The sequence below is a fragment of the Carcharhinus amblyrhynchos genome, chromosome 2 (genome assembly GCF_965287045.1).
Source record: "Carcharhinus amblyrhynchos chromosome 2, sCarAmb.v2.hapA, whole genome shotgun sequence".
Classification (NCBI taxonomy): domain Eukaryota; kingdom Metazoa; phylum Chordata; class Chondrichthyes; order Carcharhiniformes; family Carcharhinidae; genus Carcharhinus; species Carcharhinus amblyrhynchos.
Window position 1 is genome coordinate 62,059,687 of NC_137325.1, and position 24,869 is coordinate 62,084,555.

Below are 24,869 nucleotides of genomic sequence, written 5' to 3' on the forward strand. Positions count from 1 at the left end.
CATTCTCAGTGAAATGAGATTGGGCAGCCTCAACACAATTACCAATAGACATGAGACTGCAGCACCAAACCGACAATAATTCAGCAGCACTAACAGACATTTAATTGGCAGTTTTATTCAGAGAGGCCACAAGAATGTATGGTGTGGGAAATGGAAATGTGATTCTGTTACTGCAGAACTCCTGAGATTAAGACAGGTTGCTGGGCAAAAGAGCTTTAGCTTTACTTCATATTCAGACTTTCTGATACTGGACCTCAGAGTGCTTAATGCTGCATCTTGCGTCCAAAACAGAACAGATAGTCCATTGGTAACATTCATATTCCTATAAACCATGAATGCTTTCTCTGCCCTGTGTCCCACATAAATGTGCTTCCAGTCGGTACTCAATGAGCTACCTGTCTGAACCTGCATCAAACCTGTTTTGACAAATGTATTTTCCAATTGAAACAATTATTGAAGTGATATTGAATGCAGTTATACTGTCACAAGAAGTCTTGTATTCTATTTATACTAAACAGAATAACTAGGAGCAGAAAAAAAGTGAGGTTTGCTGGCCAAATTATGGTTGTACATCTGAGCCACGTGTTGTGGTGTTAAATATTCCCATCACATTTCAATTTTAATATCTCTTGGAAAGCAACCAGCGGCTTTTACAGTCCAGTGCGTGCATCCCAGAAATGGATGTTGTTAACTTAGTTATATTTTTTCCTTAAAACCATTCCTTTGACTCACTTAGTTTTCAATTAATATTAAAGGAATATAATTTGGAAAATAATTGAAACCACAGCATTATTTAGGTCGGTAGCCATTTTATATTCTTGGCAGCTGATGGAGGGTGCCTTGTGGCAAGAAGCAAACAAATTTATGGGTTTTCAGTGGTATGTAAACATGCTGCTGCTCATCAGTATGTATTGTGATTTCCTGCTCATTTGCATACTTTTCCCACAGACTGTAAAAGCTCATTTCAATTGGACGATCAGAGACTTGGAATTGCTCCTACTTTCAGATTTTGAGCTCACCCCAGGGTAGTGAGCAGCCTGTGTAGCTTTATCAGCAGAGATCAGCTTGTCTGTCAGTATACCGTGAATGAATTACACTCCTCTGAGCACAACCATCCAAAATATTTTATTTTCTTCTGGTCCATGGATTAATCAGCAATGGACATCTGTCTGTGCTATTATTCATTTTCTGGTGTTGGTGATAACTGCAGCAGGATTGTCGTGGTGCACTTTTTGAAGTGGGTAGCTGAAACAGTTGCTTGAGCTTCCCACCCCCTCCTCTCCCAGTTTTGGCTGCTGTCTTTCGTCTGACATGGAATGCAAAAGCAACATAACACAAGCACACGCTAAAATAAATGTTGACTTATTTCTCTTCTCTACAGGCGGCACATGCCAAAGCAATGCGCTTCCTGCCTTAATACGGCCGCCAGTCCCAGCTATGCAGCCGGCCTTGGATGTTAAACCATTTCTTCCATTCCCACTGGACTCTGCTGCTGCGGTCAGCCTATTCCCCAATTTCAATGCGGTGAGTTCTTTGTTTCTTTTCTCTATTGTTGGTCGGAGGCTACCTTTGACTGGGGCTGTGAAAATATCCCAGTGCTGACTTTAATATTTCAGAAAGAGAAAGCAATGGTACCAGTGCATGATGGGCCCTTCAGAATCTGTCCAATGCTAATAATATGATGATCGTAGGCCGTTTAGAATTCGACTTTGTGATAAAGCTACATCCCAGTTAACTTGAGTGCAAGCTCCACTTGGTACAGCTGTGGCTGCTGCAGAACCTGTTTTCAGTTGTTCTGGAGTGTTTGGGTGTAGCATATAAAGCACTGTCAATTCGTATATGAAACAACTTTTTTAATTTCTACTAAAATTGTTCTCTACTAAGTAAATAGTATTAGAATCTCAGTTCATATTATGTACAAACATTACAGAAAGAGAAAATAGTATATTGTGCTTTAAATCACTGAGTACAAAATCTAGCAAATTGTAAAACAAGCAGATGCTCTGTAACATATTGCAGCTATTAGACTGAGTTTTTATGGCTCTTTAGTATAAAAACAAGGAAGATAACTGACAATTTATTGACATATTGTCTGTCAATAATACTAATACATCCTGGAACCAACTGGAAATAGAATATTTTAGATCTGGTGATGTGTAATAAGACAATATTAATAAATAACCGCAAAGTAAAAGATTTTCTAGATAAGAATATTCATAACATAATCAAATTTCACATGGTGTTGAGAAACTTGGGTCTGAAACTAGTGTCTTATATTTAAATAAAGGCATTGGTTGAAGACAGCATTGACTAAATTGAAATCGGAAAATGAATTAAAAGATAAGGCAGTAAAGAAGCAACTCAAGAAAAATAAATCAGTTTGAGAAAGAAAGACCCTACAGGAAGGCTCTTCTTGTTATCTGTGCCAAATAAGGAAGTTGAGGATGGTATCAAATTGAAATAAATGGTGCACAATACTGCAAAGATTAATGATAGGCCAGAAATTAGAATTCAGCAAGGAATGGCTAAAAGAAAAGATATAGGGCGAAATTCTTTGGCCTCCCTGCGGCATGTTTCTTGGTGATGGAAGACAGTATGCCACTGGGAAACCTGCAGCAGGCTTGCACCATCAGTGGGAAGAACCAGACAATTTCAGCCCTAGATGGAGTAATTTAAATATGAGAGAAAAGTAGCAAGAAATAAAAGAAAACAATAAAAGCTTGCACAAGTAAACAAAATAGTAAAGGATTAGTGACAATGAGTATTGGTTCTTTAAAAGGTGAGGCTGGGGAATTAATAATGGGAAAGAAGGAAATAGCAGAGACTTTGAGCAGATATTTTGTCTGCCTTCACAGTGGAAGACATAAAAATCATCCCAAGAAGCTGCAAAGAGATATAGATAGGTCAAATGAGTGGGCAGGTGGCGAGAGATATGGGAACCTGAAAGCTTTCCTCTTTGATTTGACTTATTTTTGTCACATGTATTAGTGTACAGTGAAAAGTACTGTTTCTTGCGTGCTATCGGGAAGGAAGGGAGATTGAAGTGTTACATTCACAGCTAGTGTGTAGAAAAAGATCAACTTAATGTGAGGTAGTTCCATTCAAAAGCCTGATGGCAGCAGGGAAGAAGCTGTTCTTGAGTCGGTTGGTATGCATCCTCAGACTTTTGTATCTTTTTCCCAACAGAAGAAGGTGGAAGAGAGTATATCTGGGGTGCATGGAGTCCTTGATTATGCTGGCTGCTTTTCCGAGGCAGCAGGAAGTGTACACAGTGTCAATGGATGGGAGGTTCGCTTGAGTAATGGACTGTGCTTCATTCATGACCCTTTGTAGTTTATTGTGTTCTTGCACAAAGCTGGAGCCATACCAAACTGTGGTACAACCAGAAAGAATGCTTACCGTGGTGCATCTGTGGAAGTTGGTGAGAGTCATAGCTGAGATGCCAGATTTCCTTAGTCTCCAGAGAAAGTGGAGGGATTGGTGGGCTTTCTTAACAAGTGTCTGCATGGAGTGACCAGGATGTGGATATGCTGGCGTTGGACTGGGGTAAACACAGTAAAAAGTCTGACAACACCAGGTTTAAGTCCAACCGATTTATTTGATAGTACACTCACTAGCTTTCGGGGTTAGTCCCTTCGTCAGGTGAGTGGCAGCCCATTCAGCTGACGAAGGGACTAACCCCGAAAGCTAGTGAGTGTACTATCAAATAAATCGGTTGGACTTAAACCTGGAGCAACCAGGACAGGTTATTGATGGTCTGGACACCTAAAACCTTGAAGCTCTTGACCATTTCTACCAGGTCCCTATTGACAGAGCCAGGGCCATGTCCTCCACTGTGCTTCCTGAAAGCAATGACTATCTCCTTCCTTCTGTTGACATTGAGGGAGAGATTATTGTCGTCACACCAGTTCACCAGATTCTCTATCGCTTTCCTGTACTGTGGCTCATGATTGTTTGAGATCTGTCCCACAACGATCGTCATCAGTAAACTTGAAAATTGAATTGGAAGGGAATTTGCCCATACAGTTAGAGGTGTATAAGGAGTTTAGTAAAGGGCTGAGGACGCAGCCCTGCGGAGCACCAGTGTTGAGGATGATCGTGGAGCAGGTGTTGTCACCTATCCTTACTAACCCCTGTCTGTGGGTTAGAAAGTCCAGTTGCAGGGGCAGTAGCCAAGCCCCAGGCCACTAAGTTTGAGGATGAGTTTCGTCAGAATAATGGTGTTGAAGGCTAAGCTGTAGTCTATATATAGGAGTATGACATAGATGTCTTTGTTGTCTGTGTGTTCCAGGGTTGAGTGCAGGGCCAGGGAGATGGCATCTGCTGTGGAGCCGTTGCAATGATTGGCTAACTGTAGTGGATCCAGGCAGTCTGGGAGGCAGGATTTGATTTGTGCCATGACTAACCTTTTGAAACATTTCAAATGATGGATATCAGAGCCACCAAATGATAGTCATTAAGACATCCCATCTGGCTTTTCTTTGGTACTGGAACGATGGTCATCTTCCTGAAGCAGGTAGGGACCCCAGATTGGTATAAAAAGAGGTTGAAGATATCTGCAAGTACCCTCACCAGTTGGACTGTGCAAGACCTAAGGGCTCGTCCAAGTACTCCACCTGGGCCAGATGCTTTCCATGGTTTGACTTTTAAGAGGGCTGCTCTGATATTGGTAAGGGTGACCTCGGATACAGAATCATCCAAGGCTTCTGGGATGGACGGCATGCCCTCGCTGTTGCTCAAAATGGGCATAGAGTGCATTGTGCTCTTCGGGGAGGGGTGCATTGGAGCCAGTAAGTTTTTGGCAGGTAGAATAGAAAAGCAGAATGTTATGTAATAGGAGAGACTGCATAATATTGCTTCACAGAGGAATCTAGGAGTCGTTGAACATGAATCATAAAAAGTTAGCATGCAAATACAGCAGGTTATTAGGAAAGCAACTGGAATGTTGACCTTTATTGCAAGGGAGGATAGAGCATAAGGGTGGAATTTTATAGCCCCATTGCAGCGGGAGTTGGGCTGTAAAATGTTGAAAGCTGGTCAAATGTCCATTGGATCCTACCCATGTGAAATTCTGCCCTAGAAGTGGGAAGTCTTCATTGTGTAGGGTATTGATGAAACCACATTTGGATTAATGTGTACACTTTTTGTCTTCCTACTTATGGAAGAATATACTTGTATAGGAAGCAATTCAGAGAAAGTTCATTAGGCTGATTCTTGTGTTGTCTTTTGAGAAAAGTTGAGCAGATTAGGCCAATGCGCATTGGAGTTTAGAAGAATGAGATGTGATCTTATCGAAGCATATAAAATTCTGAGGGGACTTGACAATGTAAATACTGAGAGGATGTTTCCTCCAGTGGGGGAATCTGGAACTAAGTGGCACAGTTCAAAAATAAGGGATTTCCCTTATGAGGAGGAATTTCTTCTTTGAGCGTTGATAATTCCAAAGCCTACCTTCTACAGAAAATGATGGAGACTGAGTTACTAAATATATTCAAGCAGAATTTTGATTGACAAAGGTGTGAAGGGTTATAGGGCCAGCAAAAAGTGGTGTTAAGGTCACAACCTGATCAGCCATGAACGTATTGAATAGACGAGAAGACTCGATGAACTGGATGTCTTCCCTTGCTCCTATTTCATATGATCTTATGCTCTTATAATAGTTTCACCACATCATTTTTTGACATGTTATCAACATACATGTCAGAGTCGATGTCTTGAATTTTGTGAGGGAAATACTGGTGAGGCTATTAGCGCACTTTATTGTTAAAGTGTGAACTGAAACGTAACTTCTGGAGCAAGTATATGAGCAAGTTAATATTGAAAATTGCTGTCTAGGAGCTTTGTGATAATAGTGCCTTGCCAAGAAAATCAGCTGTGAAACATATGGAAAAGTGTGAGGTTGCAGCACTTACGTTATACATACCCACTCATCTCACTAGTTAAAGCTATAATTTGTTCATTCCAGCGTTAAGTACATTTTTATTCATTTGATAAGTTGTGATTCCTCCCAAGAAACCTCATAGACCATGAAAATGTCTTACACATATGTTATGTTTTTATTTCAGATTTTAATTGTTAGAGATTTTGAAAAATAAAATCCTCAATATTTTTATGACATTTCTATTATTATCTTTTTATCTTACTCTCTCAGTCACATCTTTCTTTCCTCCCTTTATTTCACCATGTCTATCCAGTTTAATATTGAATTGATTCTTTTAACTTGCACCTCCTTGTTTGGGCACTGTGCTCTCGTTAACCAGTTTTCAATGAAAGAAAGACGAAACAAGCATTTGCACTTAATAAGTATTTTACATGACTTTGGACATGCAAAAATGCCTTACTGCCAATGAAATACTTCTGCAATGTACTCGCAGTTATAATGTAAAGAAACAAGTAGCAAATTTGTGCACAGAAAGCTCCCACAACTAGCATTGTGATAATCAGAAAATCTGTTTTCATAAAATCCCTGGAGTTCAGAAGGAGGTTATTCGGCCCATCAGGTCTGCACTGACTCTGACAGAGCATCCCTGTAATCCCATGTATTTACCCTGCTAATCCCCCTAACTTTCACATCTTTGGACACTAATGGGCAATTTAGCCTGGTCCAACCCCTAAACTGCACATCTTTGGACTGTGGGAGGAAACGGGAGCACCCAGAGAAAACCCACACAGACATGGGGAGACTGAGCAAACTCCATACAAATCCAAAGCCGAAATTGAACTCAGGTCACTGGTGCTGTGAGGCAGCAATGCTGACGACTGTGCTACCATGTCACTCCTTTTAGTTAGCTGTATTGATTGAGGGATACATATTGGCCAGGACAAGAATAAAACCAACTTGCATTTATATAGCATTTTTAACTTAGTAAGAAACCCCATAAATCAAATATGATACTGAGCCACAGAGGAGCTGTTACAACAGATGCCCATAAGCTTGCCAAAGAGACATACTGTGATGGACGTCTTGAAGGATAAAAGAGAGTTAAAGAGGCAGAGAGGAATCATAGGATGATAGAGACCCTACAGTGCAGAAGGAAGCCATTCGGCCCATTGAGTCTGCACTGACAATCCCATCCAGGCCAATCAACCTGCATATCTTTGGAATGTGGGAGGAAACCTTACTGAGGGAATTCCAGAAGTTAGGATGGTGGAGGCATGGTCTCCAAGACTGGGTAATTAAATTTGGTAGCATGCAAGAGGCCAAAGATGGAGGATTATGGATAAGATGTGCAGTTTTTTAAAGTTTATTTATTAGTCACAAGTAAGGCTTACATTAACACTGTAATGAAGTTGATTGGAGGAGGTTACAGAGATATGATTTGTGATGCCATCAAAGAATTTGAAAACAATTGAGGTGTTGCTTAACTGGGAAGCAGTGTGGTTGATCTGTGGTCACTGGGGTGATAGTGAATGAGATTTGGTGCAAATGAGACAGACAAAAGACCTTTGGGTGGCCTCAAGTTTATGGAAAGTAGAATGTTGGAGTGTGTTGGAATAATCAAGTCTACAGGTAACAAGAGTGCCTCAATAGCAGGTGAACTGAGGTATTGGCAAAATTAGGCAGAGATATAAATAAGTGGACTCAGTGTTAGCATTGATATGAAGTTGGAAGCTCATGTTGCGAACAGTCTGGTTCAGCATTGGGCATTCTCAGGAGAAGGGATGGATTTAGTCAATACAGCTAACTAAAAAGAGTGACATGGTAGCACAAGTGGTCAGCATTGCTGCCTCACAGTGCCAGGGACCTGGGTTCAATTTTGGCTTGAAGAGCAAGGGAACAGAGTTAGGAGTGGGTACCAAAGACAACAACTTCAGTACTCCCAATGTTCTTTCAGAGGAAGCTTTGTCGCACTCAGTACTGGATGTAAGATAAATGGTCTGAGAATTTAACAACAGTAGAAGAATCGAGGGAGGTATGGTGAGATAGTGTTGAGCGTCATGAGCACACACACAAAAACTAATGCTCTGAATTCAGATGATGTTACCAATGGGTAGCATTAATATATGCCTACCTATTCAGGCTCCCTGTCCAGCAACACTTAGATGTTAAAATTCTCATCCTTTTCCAATCTTTTCAATGCCTAACCACTTCTAGCATAGAATTTTATTCTCCCTCAGTGGGAGATTTATTGAAATGGGTCGAAATTTGTGGAGTGGAAGTCCCATTGCCCTCCCCAATCCCAATTATGCCTGGACTGGAAAGTTCTAAGCTTAACCTTCCAGCCCAGAAACCAATTGAGCCACAAAAGGATCACGTAAAGGTCTTATCCTGCTACTACTAGTTTTTAAATAATGGCAGGAGTGACTATGACATGTGGGCAGCCTTAGCTAAACCCGGAGGCATGAGCCATACATGCAGGCAGTGGTCACTACTTCTAGTGGCAGTGCCAATTAACTGGCAGCTCTTAGGGGCAGGGAAATTCTGCTGAGAATGGTGAAGACCTGACTCTGACCAGGTAAGTGCCTGTGAGGCATCAAATAATGTTGGGGGTGCCTGGAATAGTCACCGGTGGGGTTGCCACCAGCTCTCCAGCTTCCTCCTCTTATCTCTGTTATCTCCTCCAGTGCAACAACCCTCTGCACTCATCTAATTCTGGCCTATTGAGTATCCCCAATTTTAACTAATAGAGTCTTTTAGCTGCATTGACCCTTAGCTCTAGAATTTCCTCCCTAAACCCCTCTGATTCTCCACTTCTCTTTCATCCAGTAAGATTCTCTTGAAAATATAAACACAAAATCCTATGGATTCTGGAAATCTGAAATGAAAACAGTGATACCGGAAATGCTCAGCAGGTCTGGCAGCATCAATGGATAGATAAGCGCAGAAAACATTTCAAGATTGTGATCACTTCTTAAAACTCAACTCTTTGACCAAGATTTTCACCATCTGATTTATCCTCTTTATGTGGTGCTGTGTCATATTTGCTTTTAGGTAATTTCAATATGTGAATGGTTCTGTATAAATATGTTGTTGTTGCAGCCAGCAGGGAAGACAACTCTCACCCTCCTGGGTCAGGCTGGATTCAAACCTGTGCTCAAGGACAGGTGCTTCTTTTTCACAAAAAGCTTGAATTATAAATAAGCTTCAGCAGAGGTGGGTTGGGGGGAGGGTAGGTTAGAGGTGATCATCCTGTTCTCAGTGCATTGCTAAAGTTTTTTAAGGAGGTTGAGTACTTCTGTTAATTGGATTTATATTTTTAATACATGGAAACTGTGAGTCTGGGGCTGATGGAAGCTTGGCAGGTAAAAAAAAGGCACAAAAGGCCAGATCCTTGAGGTAAGCAGGAAAGCACAACTACAGTACGGTTTGTTGGTCAAGAGGGGTGTGGGAGGATTTTTTTCAGTGTCAACAATTTTCCTTCCTCCAGCTCCTCAGTTGCTGGCTCCCCTCTCAAACTCTCCCCACTATCCCCCAAAAACCACAACCTCTCTTTCTATCGGCCACGATCTGCCTCCTTGACTATCTGACCTTCCCGACCATACTTTCAGATGAGAAATTAAACCCAGGCCTTGCTTGCACCCTCAAATGTGGTGTTACTTCAATGCAGAGTTGGTAAGCTACCTCCAGCATTCTGGCCAATATTTATCCCTCAGATGAAATTTCAAAACAGATTATCTGGTCATCGTCGCGTTATTGTTTATGGAAACATGCTATGTGCAATGTTGGCTCTATATATCCTACATTACAACAGTGATTGTACTAAAGAAATAATTCATTGGCTGTAAAATACTTTGGGACATCTGGGGTCATGAATAGCATTACTTAAATATAAGACTCTTTCTTTTTATCCCGGAACTATGCAGAGTTAGTTGATATCATTTGAGAACACTGTACAGTGGTTTCCATATCGCTGGCTAGGGAGTGGAGAAATCATATAGGAGTATTTCTCTTGATCATTATTTGTGCTTCTTCCTATAAGCTACTTATGTGGATACAATGGGGTAATGTTGACTTTGGTTGATAGTAAAATGCATAATGTCAATTCAGCCTCCAGTTAAATGTGTCACCTGATGTAAATGAAAATCAAGAAAGACATAAATAGGTGGCTGAATCAAAATTATCCAGTTACACTATCTCCCAAAGTCATCATCCCCCTAGTTGGATGAGAAGTCTTGGCTTTGAAACCTGATCAAGTTCTCCTTTGGCATTTAGGTAAATATGGTGATTTTGTGTTCTGGTACAGAGTTTTATATGAATGGATCACATATTGGGTATTCTGGTATGGAGGTCAGTGTGCTCAGTTCATGTGCTGTACAATTTTCCAGCCACTTAGTTTAATGGACAAGAGATTGCACAAACTGTGAATTAGGTGCATCAACCTCTGGTTCTGAATTCCAATGTGCACTCCCATTGTGCAAAGCTCCACTCAGGACAAATAAAGCATAAAGCCTATCCTTCACAATACGATATGGTAAGCAGACACTTGGATGAAGTAAATGGTTGACAGTTAGGAATTGCACTGCAGCCTGAAACATTATTTTCAGGTAGGGAAAGGGAAAAAAAGAATAAATACAGAATGTCCACCCTGACCCTTCAGCTTTCTAGCAAGCTGTCTGGAAACTTCATGAATGACAATCAGATAACAAAAGTTGTTATTAAAAAAGAAAGCACCTCATTATTTTTTTCCCAGTTACAGATGTTTTATTTTAATGATTTGGATGCTTTGGATTACTGAGAATTTCATTTGCAGTAAATAAACAAATTGGAGATGGGGTGTGACTTTGCAAATATGCCTGGTACAGTGCCACTGCAACAATACTTTCCAGTGTATGCCAATACATGTGACAATAAACCAAATCGACTCCAAATCAGATCCTTTCAATGAGAAAGAACAATGCCTAGGAAGGGCCTATGGTTAACTAAAAAAGTTAAAGACAGTGGTAAACTTAAAGAAAAGTATATATTTGCACAAAGGCAAGAGGCATTTTAGAAGATTGGAACAAATGTAAACAAAATCAAAGAATGACAGAAAGATTAATAAGGAGAGGAAAGCTAGATTTTGAGAGAAAGATGGCTAATAATATAAAGATGATAGTGAGAGTTTTTCTAGATGTTACGGTAATTCGAGGTGACTTGATATAAAACAATAAGAAATTATTTACAGCTAAAGTATTTTAATACAATAACATAAACCTGCTCCCAACAACTCCCCAGTTTTCTCTGCTGACTTCCAGCCCTGGGGATGCGTGCCCTATTGGCAATTGGCTGAGATTCACATGCTCACACTCCAGTGGTTCCAACCCAGTCACGTGGCCTGTGAAGGACTGCTTTTTAAAGGGGCTACACTGCTGCATATTTAAATAATAAATGATTTAACAAGTTGAGCTTTATTGCTATAGCTTTATTGCTATAGGATTGATAGTGGAAAACACGGCTATGCCAAATGAACTAGAGTTATTTTAAACATTGGTCTTCATTATAGGGACAAAAGTAACAACCCAGAAATAGCTGTAAATCTGGAAATAGAAGGGAGGGTGGAACTCAGGAAAACTACAATTACCAGGCAAGTGGTACTGAGCAAATAGTTTGGTCTTCAGTCTGACAAATCCCCTGGTCTGGATGGACTTCACTCCGAAGTCCTGAAAGAAATGGTTAATGAGATAGTTGTTGCATTAATTTTAATTTTCCAAAATTCTCCAGATTTGGGGAATTTTCAATTAGAGTGGCAGATAACAAATGTAACTCCTTTATTCAAAAAGTGAGGGAGATTAGAAGCAAGAAACTATAGGCCAGTTAGCCTAATATCTGTCATAGGGAAATAGGTAAAGATGTTATAGCAGGACACTTAGAAAAAGTCAAGGTAATCAGCAGAGAAAGGGAAATCATGTTTAATCAAATTATTGGAGTTCTTTGAATGAGTCGTGTGCTGTGGATCAAGGGGTATGAGTGGATGTACTGTACTTAGATTTCCAGAAGGCATTTGATAAGATGTCACATCAAAGGTTGTTGTGGAAAACAAAAGCTCATGATGTAAAGGATAACATATTGGCATGAATTGAAGATTGATGAGCTAACAGGAAGTAGAGAGGTGGTATAGATAGGTATTTTTCTGGTTGGCAGGATGCAGTGAGTGGTGTGCCTCAGGGATCATTTCTAGAACATCAACTTTTTACAATCTATTTAAATGACTTGGATGAAGAAATAGAAAGCATGGTTGCTAAATTTGCTGATGACCCAGAGATAGGTAGAAAAGTAAATTTTGAAGATTACGTAATGAGGCTATAAAGGGGTGTAGGTTAAATGTGGGCAAAAATCTGGCAAATGAGGTGTAATGTGGGAAAATGTGAAATTGTCCATTCTGTCAGGAAAATTAAAAAATAAGTTTATTATCTAAATGGCAAGAGATTGCAGAGCACTGAGTTGCAGAGGGATCTGGGTGTCCTTGTGCATGAATTATAAAAGACTAATATACAGGTACAGCAAGTAATTAGGAAAGCTTTTTAGTGTTTTTTATGAAGAAAATTGATTGCAAAAGTTGGGAGGTTATGTACAGGGCATTGGTGAAACTGCACCTGGAGTATTGTATGAAATATCACTCTCTTTATTTAAGGAAAGATGTAAATGTACTAGAAGCAGTTCAGAGAAGATCTACTAGATGGATACCAGGAATGAACAGGTTGTCTTATGAACAAAGTTTGGAGAGATTAGCTTTGTATCCATTAGCGTTTAGATCTAGGGATCACTGAATAACATTAAGGGGTTGCTCATTTAAGACAAAGATTATGAGAATTGTTTTCTCTCAGATGGTCATGAGTCTCTGGAGCTTTCTTTCTCAAAAGGTAGTGCCAGCAGAGTCTTTGAATATTTTTAAGGCAGAGCTAGATAGATTCTTAACAAGGGGTTGAAAGGTTATCTCTGGGAACAAATGTAGGATTGAGGCAACAATCAGATCAGCCATGATTTGGATTCTGGGGAAGTGCCGGAAGATTGGAAAACAGCTAATGTTAGGCCGTTGTTTAAGAAGGGTGCCAGGCAAAAGGCAGGGAATTATAGGCCGGTTAGTTTAACGTCTGTTGTAGGTAAAATGTTAGAATCCGTCATCAAGGAGGAAATAGCGAGGCATCTTGAGGGGAATTGCTTGATAGAGCAGACGCAGCACGGTTTTGTTAAAGGGAAGTCGTGTCTGACAAATTTACTGGAGTTCTATGAGGATGTGTCTAGGGTGGTGGATAAAGGAGAGCTGGTGGATGTGGTCTTTCTTGATTTTCAGAAGGCGTTTGACAAGGTACCTCATGAGAGGTTATTGCAGAAGGTCAGGGGACATGGAGTTGGGGGTAGGGTGTTAGCGTGGATAGAGGATTGGTTGTCAAATAGGAGGCAGAGGGTGGGGGTCAATGGGTGCTATTCGGATTGGCGGTTGGTGACTAGTGGAGTGCCCCAGGGATCGGTGCTGGGGCCTCAGCTATTTACCATTTATATAGATGATCTGGAGGAGGGAACCGAGTGTATGGTGTCGAAATTTGCTGATGACACCAAGATTGGTGGAACGGCAAATTGTGCGGAGGGTGTGGAGAGTCTACAGAAGGATCTAGATAGGCTGGGCGAATGGGCCAGGAAATGGCAAATGGAATTTAATGTTGGCAAGTGCGAGGTGGTCCACTTTGGTAGGAATAATAGTAGGAAGGATTATTACTTACGTGGCGAAAAACTGCAGCAGGTGACGGTGCAGAGGGACCTCGGGGTCCTTGTGCATGAGTCGCAAAAACCCAGCTTGCAGGTGCAGCAGGTGGTCAGGAAGACTAATGGGATGCTGGCCTTCATCGCGAGGGGGATTGAATATAAAAGTAGGGAGGTCTTGCTGCGGCTGTATAGGGCATTGGTGAGGCCGCAGCTGGAGTACTGTGTGCAGTTTTGGGCGCGGTACTTGCGCAAGGATATTTTGGCCTTGGAGGGAGTGCAGAGGAGGTTTACTAGGCTGATGCCGGAGTTGAGGGGGTTGAGCTATGAGGAGAGGCTGAATAAACTAGGCTTGTACTCGTTAGAGTTTAGAAGAATGAGGGGAGATCTCATTGAGACGTATAAGATGATGAATGGGATGGATAGGATAGAGGTGGAGAGACTCTTCCCGCTCAGAAAGGACAGTAGGACTAGGGGGCACAGCCTCAAGATAAAGGGGGGGCGGTTTAGAACGGAGTTGAGGAAGAACTTCTTCACTCAAAGGGTGGTGAATCTCTGGAATTCTCTGCCCGTTGAAGTGGTGGAGGCTACCTCGCTAAATATTTTTAAGACGCGGGTTGATGGGTTTTTGATAAGAGAGGGGATTAAGGGTTATGGGGAGAGGGCGGGAATGTAGAACTGAGCGACAACAGATCAGCCATGATCTTATTGAATGGCGGGGCAGGCTCGAAGGGCTAGATGGCCTACTCCTGCTCCTATTTCTTATGTTCTTATGTTCTTATTTTATTGAATGGCAGAGCAGGTTCAATGGGCTAAGTGGCCTATTCCTAATAGTTTGTATGTAAAGCCTATTCCTGTTCCAGTGTGGCTATGCTATTGTCTTTCTCACCTTGTATGTCTTTCTCAGTATTTCTATGAAATGATACTTTCATAGCATCACATGTGCACATTTCCTCTTTGTATCCAACTGCTACTGCTTTGCCCTGATCCAAAAGTGAATGTTTGACTGTCTTGCAACCAGATCACCAGCAGTCACTTCTACTTTCAGCTTTTTGCTTTGCTTCTGCATTTCTATTTGTATAAACATTACCCTATGGTTTAATGTTGAAAATTACTGTAAACTGCCAACACAAATGAGGCTGATTTTTTGTTTTGATATATTATGTATGAAACACTATTGCAGACAATGAAAAACAAGCAATGAACAAGGACAACTTGGTAATGTGACCTTTAATACTTTATTCAAAGAAAGGAGATATGTACTGTTATCATTCAACAAAAACCTATTCATTGTATTATGAAGTGAACATGTGGTTGAAAGCAACACAAAGGAGCAATATAAGAGGAAGTGTTTCATTGTTGTAATTGCATCATCCATCAGTAACATTACAGAAAGATATCTGAATGAAGTTGATAAAACATAATGGCCTCGACTTTATGGTCAGAAGTAAAGAAATGTCACCAAGTCAAGGGGATCTCCAGGTATCCAACAACAGTGATATCAAACAGACTATATAGTGAATTGCATTGAAGAATTCTCACAAGTTACAAGTACTTATTGTCCTTAATTTTATAATACTATTTTACTCAATTGCTTGTCCAGGCTTATGTTCAGAGAGTGATTTGTTTTTAATTCCTTCCTCGGATGTGGGTGTCACTAGCATTTGTTGCCTATCCCTAAATACCCTTGCACTGAATGTTGTGCTCTGCCTCTTCAGAAGCCAATTAAGAATCAATCATTTTCTATGGGTGTGGGGTAACATGTAGACCAGACTAGATAAGAACAGGGACATGAGTGAACCAGATCATTTTTTACAATAATTTATGATATTTGATTTGTTATTGTTACGTGTATTAATATACAATGAAATGTATTGTTTCATGCGTGCTATACAGACAAAGCATACTGTTCATAGAAAAGGAATTGAGAGGGTGCAGAGTGTAGAGTTACATTGATATGTTATACCTGTTCATTCTCAGATACTTTCGACCAGTTTGCTTACTCCAATGTTTTATCCCGGTGCCCTTATTTGCAAGATGGACAAAAGACAAACACAAGTTCAACAAGTTTATTAACATTAACACTACTAACCCTTAAATAACCCACATAAAACAAGAGGATACCCCAGATTCAAGTGATACTACCCGCAAAGATGGTTTGGTTAAAATTGCAGGCTCGATTCTCTGAGTCCGTCTGGTCCGTTATCATGAAGGTGAGTCTTGATGGCAGCTTTTTTCTTCCTTCCTTCTCTGGTTAGTCTTCCGAATGGTCAAGGGCCGCCTCCTTCATCGAGTCTTCACTGCTGGTGTTTGAAAATGTGTCCCTTTATCTCCTGCCTGCTTGTCTTTTCAGAAACTTCTCTGGCTTCCGGCCAATGAAGTCCCAGGAGGGGGTTCCAATAGCCAGTGAGTTTCTTGATGTCTGCCTGACAGGACATCAGGGTTTGCCCCCAGGTGTCCATCTCCATGCTGTTGCTTACATGTAACCTGTTATCAGATTAAGCCAACTGCTGGAACTCGCGGTGATAGAAAGTCTGGCCCAATCTGGGCTTCTAACAATAGGCCGGTGCATTTCAATGGGATGCAATGATTTCCTGCTAAGTATCAGTAGGGTGCAACGACATTTGATGGGTGATTAATGAATCAGGCCCAGACATGTTTGTGTATTGTACAATTGGCCTGCCTGAGGTTTGACTGTGTTTGATTTTTAATATGCCCAATTCTTTAATTTAGGATATCCAATTTTATTAACCTTAAAACTAGGCCCTCTTTATATTATAGATAGCTAGGCTGTAGAGAAAGATCAACTTAGGATGAGGTAGGGCCATTCAAAAGTCTGATGGCAGCAGGGAAGAAACTATTCTTGAGTCAGTTGGTACGTGACATCAGACTTTAGTATCTTTTTCCTGATGGAAGAAGGCGGAAAAGAGTATGTCCAGGGTGTGTGGGGTCCTTGATTGTGCTGGCTGCTTTTCCAAGGCAGTGGGAAGTGCAGACAGAGTCAATGGATGGGAGGCTGGTTTGAGTGATGAACTGGACTTCGTTCACTACACTTTGTAGTTTTTTGCGGTCTTGGACAGAGCAGGAGACAGACCAAGCTGTGATAGAACTAGGAAGGACGCTTTCTATGATGCATTTGTAAATGGTGAGAGTTGTAGTGGACATGCTGAATTTCCTTACTCTCCTGAGAAAATAGAGACATTAGGTGGGCTTTCTTAACAATAGCATCAGTGTGGAGGGACCAGGATATGTTGTTGGTGGTCTGGAAACTTAAAAACTTGAAGTTCTCAATCATTTCCACTTAATCTCTGTGATGTAAATAGGGGCATGTCCCCCACTACGCTTCTTGAAGTTGAAGACTATCTCCTTCATTTTGCTGACATTGAGTAAGAGATTATTGTCATCGGACCAATTTACCAAATTCTCTCTTTTTGTACTCCATCTCATCATTGTTTGAGATCGGTGGTGTCATCAGCAAACCAGCTTATGGTCACTATTACTGAGACTTGCTTTAAATCCCTGATTCATTAGTTGAGTTTTAATTCCACCAACTGCCATGGTTGGATTTGAATCCATGTCCCCAGAACATTAGCCTGGGCTGCTGGATTACTAGCCCAGTGACCATATCACTATGTTACCATCACCCACAGGCAATAAAGAGTGGAACTTACAAATGCAATGAAATATTATAACAACTACAATGTGAGTCATGGCTTAGTTGAAAGCAGTAATGCCTGAGTCACAAGGTATTGGTTCAAGTCCCACTCCAGGGCTTAAGCGCAAGAATCTATGCTGGCACTCCTGTTACTGCAGGACTCCCTCAGTACAATCACAGCCTTTCAGATGAGACATTAAATTGAGGTCTCAACTGCTTGTTCAAGTGATATAAAAGATCTCATATCACTGTTTCAATAAAGAACAAGGGAATTATGGCTATATGTCAATCAGAATCCCAGAAAAAGAGATTATCTGGACAGGGTTGTTCATTAGTTACTGCATGGGTGTGCAAATTAGTTACTGCACACCCATGCTGTATGCAACCACACACAATGCTGTATACATCGGTGGAACCAGATGGCAAGCTGCCTCAGCCACTGGAAAACGTCATGCGAGGGGGAGGCAGGAGGGCTGAGGGAGTGTGGGGGAATGGCTGAGGGCTGGTGATGGTAGTGCAAAAAACCCTGCCCCATTGTGTCCACCTTATCATAGTTGATTTTGCAGTGGTTATGCCTGAATATTTGTGGAGCTGCTTTGATCAGTAGTCCTCCAGTTGTATCTGGAGGATGAGGTGGATATACTGCTGATGGAATTTCTTTAGCACTCTTCCATGTTGCTCATACACAGTCTGGGGCAGTACAGGAATGTGGTGGCAACAACTGCTCTGTACACTACAATGTTTGCTATCAAAGTTTGCAGAAGGCCGAGCTGGTGAAACTGATGGAGTTTTTCATTCTCCTCATCAATGGTCAAATAATTCAACAACGTGTAACTTTTTCAAGGAACTTTACTATGATCTTCATTGTGTAAAAGGACAAGTTAACATCAGTTTAATCATTTATAAAATTGTAGTCTGCTGAATTTCTACAGTGTACTCGAGGGTAAGTCTGGACCCCTGAAAGTAACTTTTGAATTTATGTGCTTAACTGCACTTATAAAGTCCAAAAGTTGCTGTCAGTTTCGGAGGAGTAAAGATGGCAAACATTGTCATCGCTACTGTCACAAATTTGAGGCCATGGAATTATAAGTGAGAATGGCATGATACTGCAAGTAATGAGTAATCTGTCCTAGGTATGATATTAAAAATACTGCAGTTAAGTCTGTAGCTCAGTCTCTCATAGTATAGCAATAACTTCCTAGAAGCATCATTATCAGGATTAAAGAAGGAATAACTCCTTTAGTCAAAGAAGGGAAATTGTTGACATTGTGAGCTGGTATATACGCTCAATGTCTGTTTAAGTGTAATTTGTGCGATAGTGCAAACATGACTGTTTTCCCTTGCTTGGAAGATTGTGCTTGAGAGGGGTTCTCAACCTTTTTGTTGCTGAGGCCCCTTTCTGACAAACATTCCAAAGATGCTTTGTAACTGAAGTATGTTTTTCTATATTAAAGTTATGCAATTAAACATGTATATTAATAATTGTTTTTTATTTTCTTAACATGAATTTTGTTGCTGATGCTGAGCAACAATTCCAACATAAGAGGTATAGAATTGGAGAGTTATCCTTGCCTGGTATTAATGGACTTGATTTAGTGAAAGTGGTGATGACTCTGACGGTGAGCCAGAATCTTGGGGGGGTACACGGGGGCGGGTGTGTTATCACTGCCACAGATGCTTCTGTGGGCCCTGTCACAATTCTATGCTGATCAGGCAATTAACTGCCTGGTATCAGAGGACCAACAGCTCTTCAATCCCAGCAGAGCCATGGGAAGCAGAGGCCACTGCTGGAACTGTGTCCAGTTCCTAGAATCCCCGAAGTGCAGAAGGAGGACCATTGAGCCTGCATCGGCAATAATCCCACCCAGGCGTTATCCCCGTAACACCACATATTCACTCTGCTAATTCCCCTGATACTAAGAGACATGGCCAATCAATGTAACCTTCACATTTTTAGACTGTGGGAGGAAACCGGAGCACCTAGAGGAAACCCACACAGACACAGGGAGAATGTGCAGACTCCACAGACAGTGACCCAAGCCGGGAATTGAACCCACCCCCTGGCGCTGTGATGCAGCCATGCTAATTATTGAGCCACCGTGCCACCCTGTGTTGCGCTTTCAGTTAGAATTAGTAAAATGGAGGAAGCACCAAAAGCTAGGTGGGTAGGGATGGGCTCATCAGTGGGTTTCTGGCAAAGGAAGTTGGGGTTGCTGATGAGGGTGGTGAGATTGTGTTTCAGCAGGGTGACCCTGTCAGCTGGATGGGCCTTCATGGATAACAGGAGGACATCCCAGCAAACCAACAAGGAGGTCACCTGTTTTTGTGGCAGGCTCCCTACACAGTGTACACCTACACACCTCCATGCCATTCCAACCCCCCCCACCCCCCCAAATCATGATGGGAAGAGGCCCTTAAATGGCCCTAAATTGGCCATCTGGGAGCCTAGAAGGACCAACCTCAAGGTGAGCAGGAGATTAGGCACTCCACTGTTCTAAAATCTTTCCCTCTTGAATTTGTCTCCCTCACCTCCTAGCCTACTCCTGGGGACAGAATTGAATCCTACCCAATATTTATGATATTTTTCTCATGTTTCTATTGATCGACCTTTTTTGTGGTGAGGTTGGTGGAATTTTACTGAAGTTGGAGTACGCAGTCCCAGAAGTTAGTAAACTGTGGCTGAGGTCGGTAATGTTCTGCTGTTATTGAAGTTGACACTGAGGTTGCTAGAGTCATCACGAAGTTGAGACTGTCTCTGAGGTTGCTCGTGTTGTGCTTTAAATTAGTAGATTGTTGCTGAGCATGGTAGAGTTTTATTGAAGTTTATAGAGTGTGCCAATGGTTAGTAAACTACTCTGGAGCATTGTAAACCACACAAAGATTTGGTGAAAGAGATAGGTTTAATGGAAGGTCTTAAAGAAGGAAACTGGGATAGAGAGTCAGAAATTTCAGAGGTGAGGGGCACGAGTGAATTCCAGAACTTTGGGCCTCAGCAGCTGAAGGCATGGCCACCAATGCTGGTGCATCAGAGAAGCTCAAGAGACCAGAATTAGATGAGTGCGGATATCTCACACTATTGTATAGCTGGGAGAGAACACCGAGATTGGGAAGGACGAGGCCATCTAGGGGTTTGAAAACAAGGATGAGAATTTTAAAATTGACTCCTGGTCAGGTAGTGTCTCAATGTAAATCAGTGAGCACATGGGTGATAGGTGACTCGGACTTGGTGTGAATTTAGACATGGGCAGATCAGGGGTGTATTAGAATAGTCAAGTCAAGAGATAACAATGGCGTCAATGACAGTTTCATAAGAAATAGGAGTAGGAGTAGGCCATCTAGCCCTTTGAGCCTGCCCCGCCATTCAGTAAGATCATGGCTGATCTGAAGTGGATCAGTTCCACTTTCCCGGTCTCTCCCCATAACTCTTAATTCCCTTGTCTGTCAAAAACCTATCTACCCGTGACTTAAATATATTTAGTGAGGTAGCCTCCACCACTCCAACGGCAGAGAATCCCAGAGATTCACCACCCTTTGAGTGAAGAAGTTCCTCCTCAACTCCGACCTAAACTGCTTCCCCCCTTCTCTTGAGGCTGTGCCCTCTAGTCCTGCTATCCTTTCTAAGCGGGAAGAATCTCTCTACCTCTACCCTATCCGTCCCTTTCATTATCTTACACGTCTCTATAAGATCTCCCCTCATCCTTCTAAACTCCAATGAGTACAGACCCAGTCTATTTAGTCTCTCTTCATAGTCCAACCCCCTCATCTCCGGTTTTGGCAGCAGATGAGTTTGAATTATAATGAGATTAGTAAACTATCATTCATTTTGGAAGAATTATTTTGATGTTAATAGTCTCAGATTGGTAGAATTATACTGAGTTTAATAAAGTGTCACTACCTTTGTTAGTGTGACTGGAGCTGATAGTGTTGTTGGGATCGATGGTGTGAGAGCTGTACCAACTCAGTGCTTCTTTAAATGTCCATTACTAACAAGCTGAACTGAGCATGCCACTAAGCGTGGACTCTGTCTCCACATCAAAACACTGGATTGATGATCAGGAGCCTCTGGAGCCTGGCAGTGGTTTCCACGGCAAACCCGGATATCATACAGCAATGTTCCCATAGCAACTTGACAAATTTATTATTTTTGGCGGACCCCATGAAACCTTCCTGTGGAATCCTTGGAGACTACAGACCACCAACTGAGAATCTCTGGTCTAATCAGCATTAATGCATTGGACAAGTGATAACTTTTTTTTGCTGTATCACAGCTTAAGAAGCAGCAATTCATTGGATTTACTACTTCATCATTTCAGCTTCTACTGAAATGTGTTTCACAATAATGATACTTCTTCAACCACTCATAAATATTATTAATATAAAGCAAAGCATATAAGAAAATTGCAATCTGACAAGCCTCACAAAACAGCTAGCCCATTGGCTTCTTCAAAGGATAAAAGCAGTGATCAGTTGTGTTAAGTAGTGGTAGACGACTGCTTTATGTAGTGTCTGTCAGCACAGATGGCCAGCACCTAAAATGTTAACAATTTTTCCACTTCCCAGATGCAGATGGACTGACTGTTTATTTTTTGTCACTAATTGCAATGTAATTAAGTAAGATCTGTCATATTGGGGTTATATATTTTATAAGTTCAGGTGCAATAGTCCTGCACCTGGAGTACTGAAGATAAAGATCTACCTCTTAGTGATCCAGCCTGTTGTGCCAGCAGCAGTTCTAGAGCTTTTATAGCCTTTCTCACATTTGCTTTGTGTGACAGAGTTACATTTTTCATTGCACTTTTATACTTCACACTGAGACATGTTTTTAGTTTCACCCACATGGGTTGGTAAAGTTACAGACTTCTTCCATTGGTCAGCGAGTATGTATTCTTGGCTAGTGGGAAGCCGCAGTAAAGATTATGTTCACAAATTAGTGAACACAGGATTCAAAATTTTCAGGAGGTCAGAATGGTTGCCTTTTTAGACACAGACTTAAACAGATATTTCTGGATTCATTGCAGTTCATTTTGACTATAAAATGGGTGATCGCTTACATATAGGACACAATTTTCCCTCCACTGGCTTCTACGGAAATAAAAATCAATAGATATGTAAAACAAGCAGTCAATTTATTTTCACCATTGTATACTGTTGCACAAAGTGAAAATTGCCTGCAACAAATTCAGAAGTGTTGGTTAAAGTTTACATCCAGAATGACGACCATTCTGACATGTTTTAAATTTCTAAGCCAATGTTAAGTAATTTGTATTTTTTTTACTGAGCCACGAATTGTAGGTTTGAACTCATGAAGTGGATGGTCAGCAGCTTAACAAATGACTGGGTAACATTGACTTGATCTGATTTGATTCTCTGTGATGTTTTTGCTAAAAGAAATGAAGGGAATGAAATTGATCTTGGGCAGTAGTGCAAACCGATGCTCAGTGATAATGAGCATCAATTCAGTCCAGTTTTCTTTGCCACTGGCTTCACCAGCCAGAACTGAAAAAATTCCAGGCTGTTGTTTAGGCTCAGGCATGACACCTGGCCCTCAGGTGCGGGAAAACTGGTGTTACACATGGAATTGTAACATTGCTCTCATTCATTGTTTCCTTTGCTACTTCTAAATGATTGGGCAGTAAAAAGTGTTTGTGAAAGAGAAATAAGGACACTCCAAAGATCTGTAGAATTTTGAGAACAGATTGCAAGTCTACCCTGAACAAATGGAGAATGACAAATAGAATCCACAGAATCCCTACAATGCAGAAGGAGGGCATTCGGCCCATCAAATCTGCACTGACTCTCTGAAAGAGCATCTTATACTGCAACATCCCTTCTCCCCTCCTCCCCTTCCCAAAGCTCCCCTCTGCTCCCCAATGCTCCATCCCTGTAATCCTGCTCATTTACCATGGCCAATCTACCTTGCCTGCACATTTTTGGACTTTGGTAGGAAACCGGAGCACCCGGGGCAAACGCATGCAGACACGGGAAGAGCATGCAAACCCCATGCAGACAGTCACCCAAGGCAGAAATTGAACCCTGATACCTGGCATTTTGAGGCAGTAGTGCTAACCACTGTGCCACCCCTAATACTACACAGAAAGAAAGCTATGATTTTAAATGTTGTCTGACATCAATGACTTATTGTAAGAACAATTAGAAACATTGGCTTGGAAATTTACTTCTAAGCTTCTTCTACATACTGGGAATATAAATTAAAATTAAAGGATGGAAAAAGATAAGCTGGTAATGTGCAATTTTATGATATTTGCTGCCATGGGATATGTGCATAGGTTTTTTTTTAACCTCACTGTTGCCTATTCCTTTTACTCTTTTTGATTCATATTCAAAGTGGGGAAGGTGTGACATTTGCCCAAAACAGCAGTAAAGTCAGCAGAGTATTTGCTCTCAATGCCAGCCTGAGGTCCTGACTAATTTTGGTTTTGGGGTTTCATCTTAATGTCAGCACCTGGCACTAAAGAGGCAGGAAGCCCCATTGCTGTTCACTGGGCAAAGTGGGCTAGAAATTGGTCAGTATCCATCCTGAGCTGTCTAGCAGTTGGGGACTAGAGTGTAAGGAGACAGCCTCGTGAAGGCCACGAATGGTTCACACTCTGCTCATTTGTCCATGCATTTTTCAATCAGGAACAATTATGTGTAGGATACTGAACTTGTTTTGGCTATGCTGGGTGTGAAGAGGGTGGGGGAATGATGGCGACGGTTGGTGATGGTGGGGTGCGTACCTATTACAGGATCAATGAATGAACCATTCTCAGCTTGATTTTCAGTTGCTTGCCAACATTTTCCAGGTATGAATGAGGCAGTCGTGAGGTAATCTCCTCCTCCAAAATAACTCCGTTATTTATTGTGAACAAAAAGAAAATGTGACAGTCCTGTGCAAGTTGTTATCATGTGTAAATACCAGAAATGGATGAAGGGCCCTGAAACCAGGGTGACAAGGAATGGACAAGAGGAATGTCGTATCAGCCATGATCCTATTGAATGGCAGAATAGGCTTGAAGGGCCAACTGACCTACTCCTGTTCGTATTTCTTATGGTCTTATGGCTCCTGCTTCTGTGGATGACATCTTTCTGTGTAGCTGCCTCCTCTTCACCGACGTGCTTCTGAACTAGTGTGTTTCAACTCTGCAAAGAACTCTCACGTGGCTTTTTAAATGCCTTGACTGATAATCTGCCAGATTTGGGTGGGTTACAGTGACCCAGAAATGACTCCTCCACCAAAATCATTGGGAGCTGGAAATGTGCTGGGAAAATGGCATGCCATTTGGTGCTACAATTTTCTTGGCATGTCTGGCTTTGAACTGGTCTCCACCTCAGTTCGCCCATTGCTTTTCTTTTTACTGCTGTTCATGAAAATTGAACTCAAGAACAACTTAAAAAGGCCTCAAGATGTACTTCTGAACAGGTAATAGAGCTGATTGTTAATACTGTACACCAGCGACCATTTTCCAGTAAACTGCTGGCCAAAATTCTCCACATACTTTCAGTCCCAAAGATTGTATATGTATATTGATATCTTGTTTTGCTCTGTGATATTTCAGTACCCTGCATTCAAACTCTATGAATAAGGCATCAGGTCAT

The 24,869-nt window shown here is 41.4% G+C and overlaps 1 protein-coding gene across 6 annotated transcripts in view; it reads left to right on the plus strand.

Annotated features, from left to right (window-relative positions):
• The window catches only part of LOC145354925 (zinc finger protein 385D-like), a 553,654-nt gene that overhangs the window by 264,534 nt on the left and 264,251 nt on the right, over positions 1 to 24,869 (plus strand). For 5 of the 6 annotated variants that reach the window (XM_080206587.1, XM_080206578.1, XM_080206596.1 and 2 more), the window contains exon 2: positions 1,382 to 1,524. In XM_080206587.1, coding sequence (XP_080062713.1) covers positions 1,382 to 1,524 — 143 coding nt within the window. Of the gene's footprint in view, positions 1 to 1,381; positions 1,525 to 24,869 lie in introns of those variants that run through there. The other variant, XM_080206623.1, reaches the window with a different exon arrangement.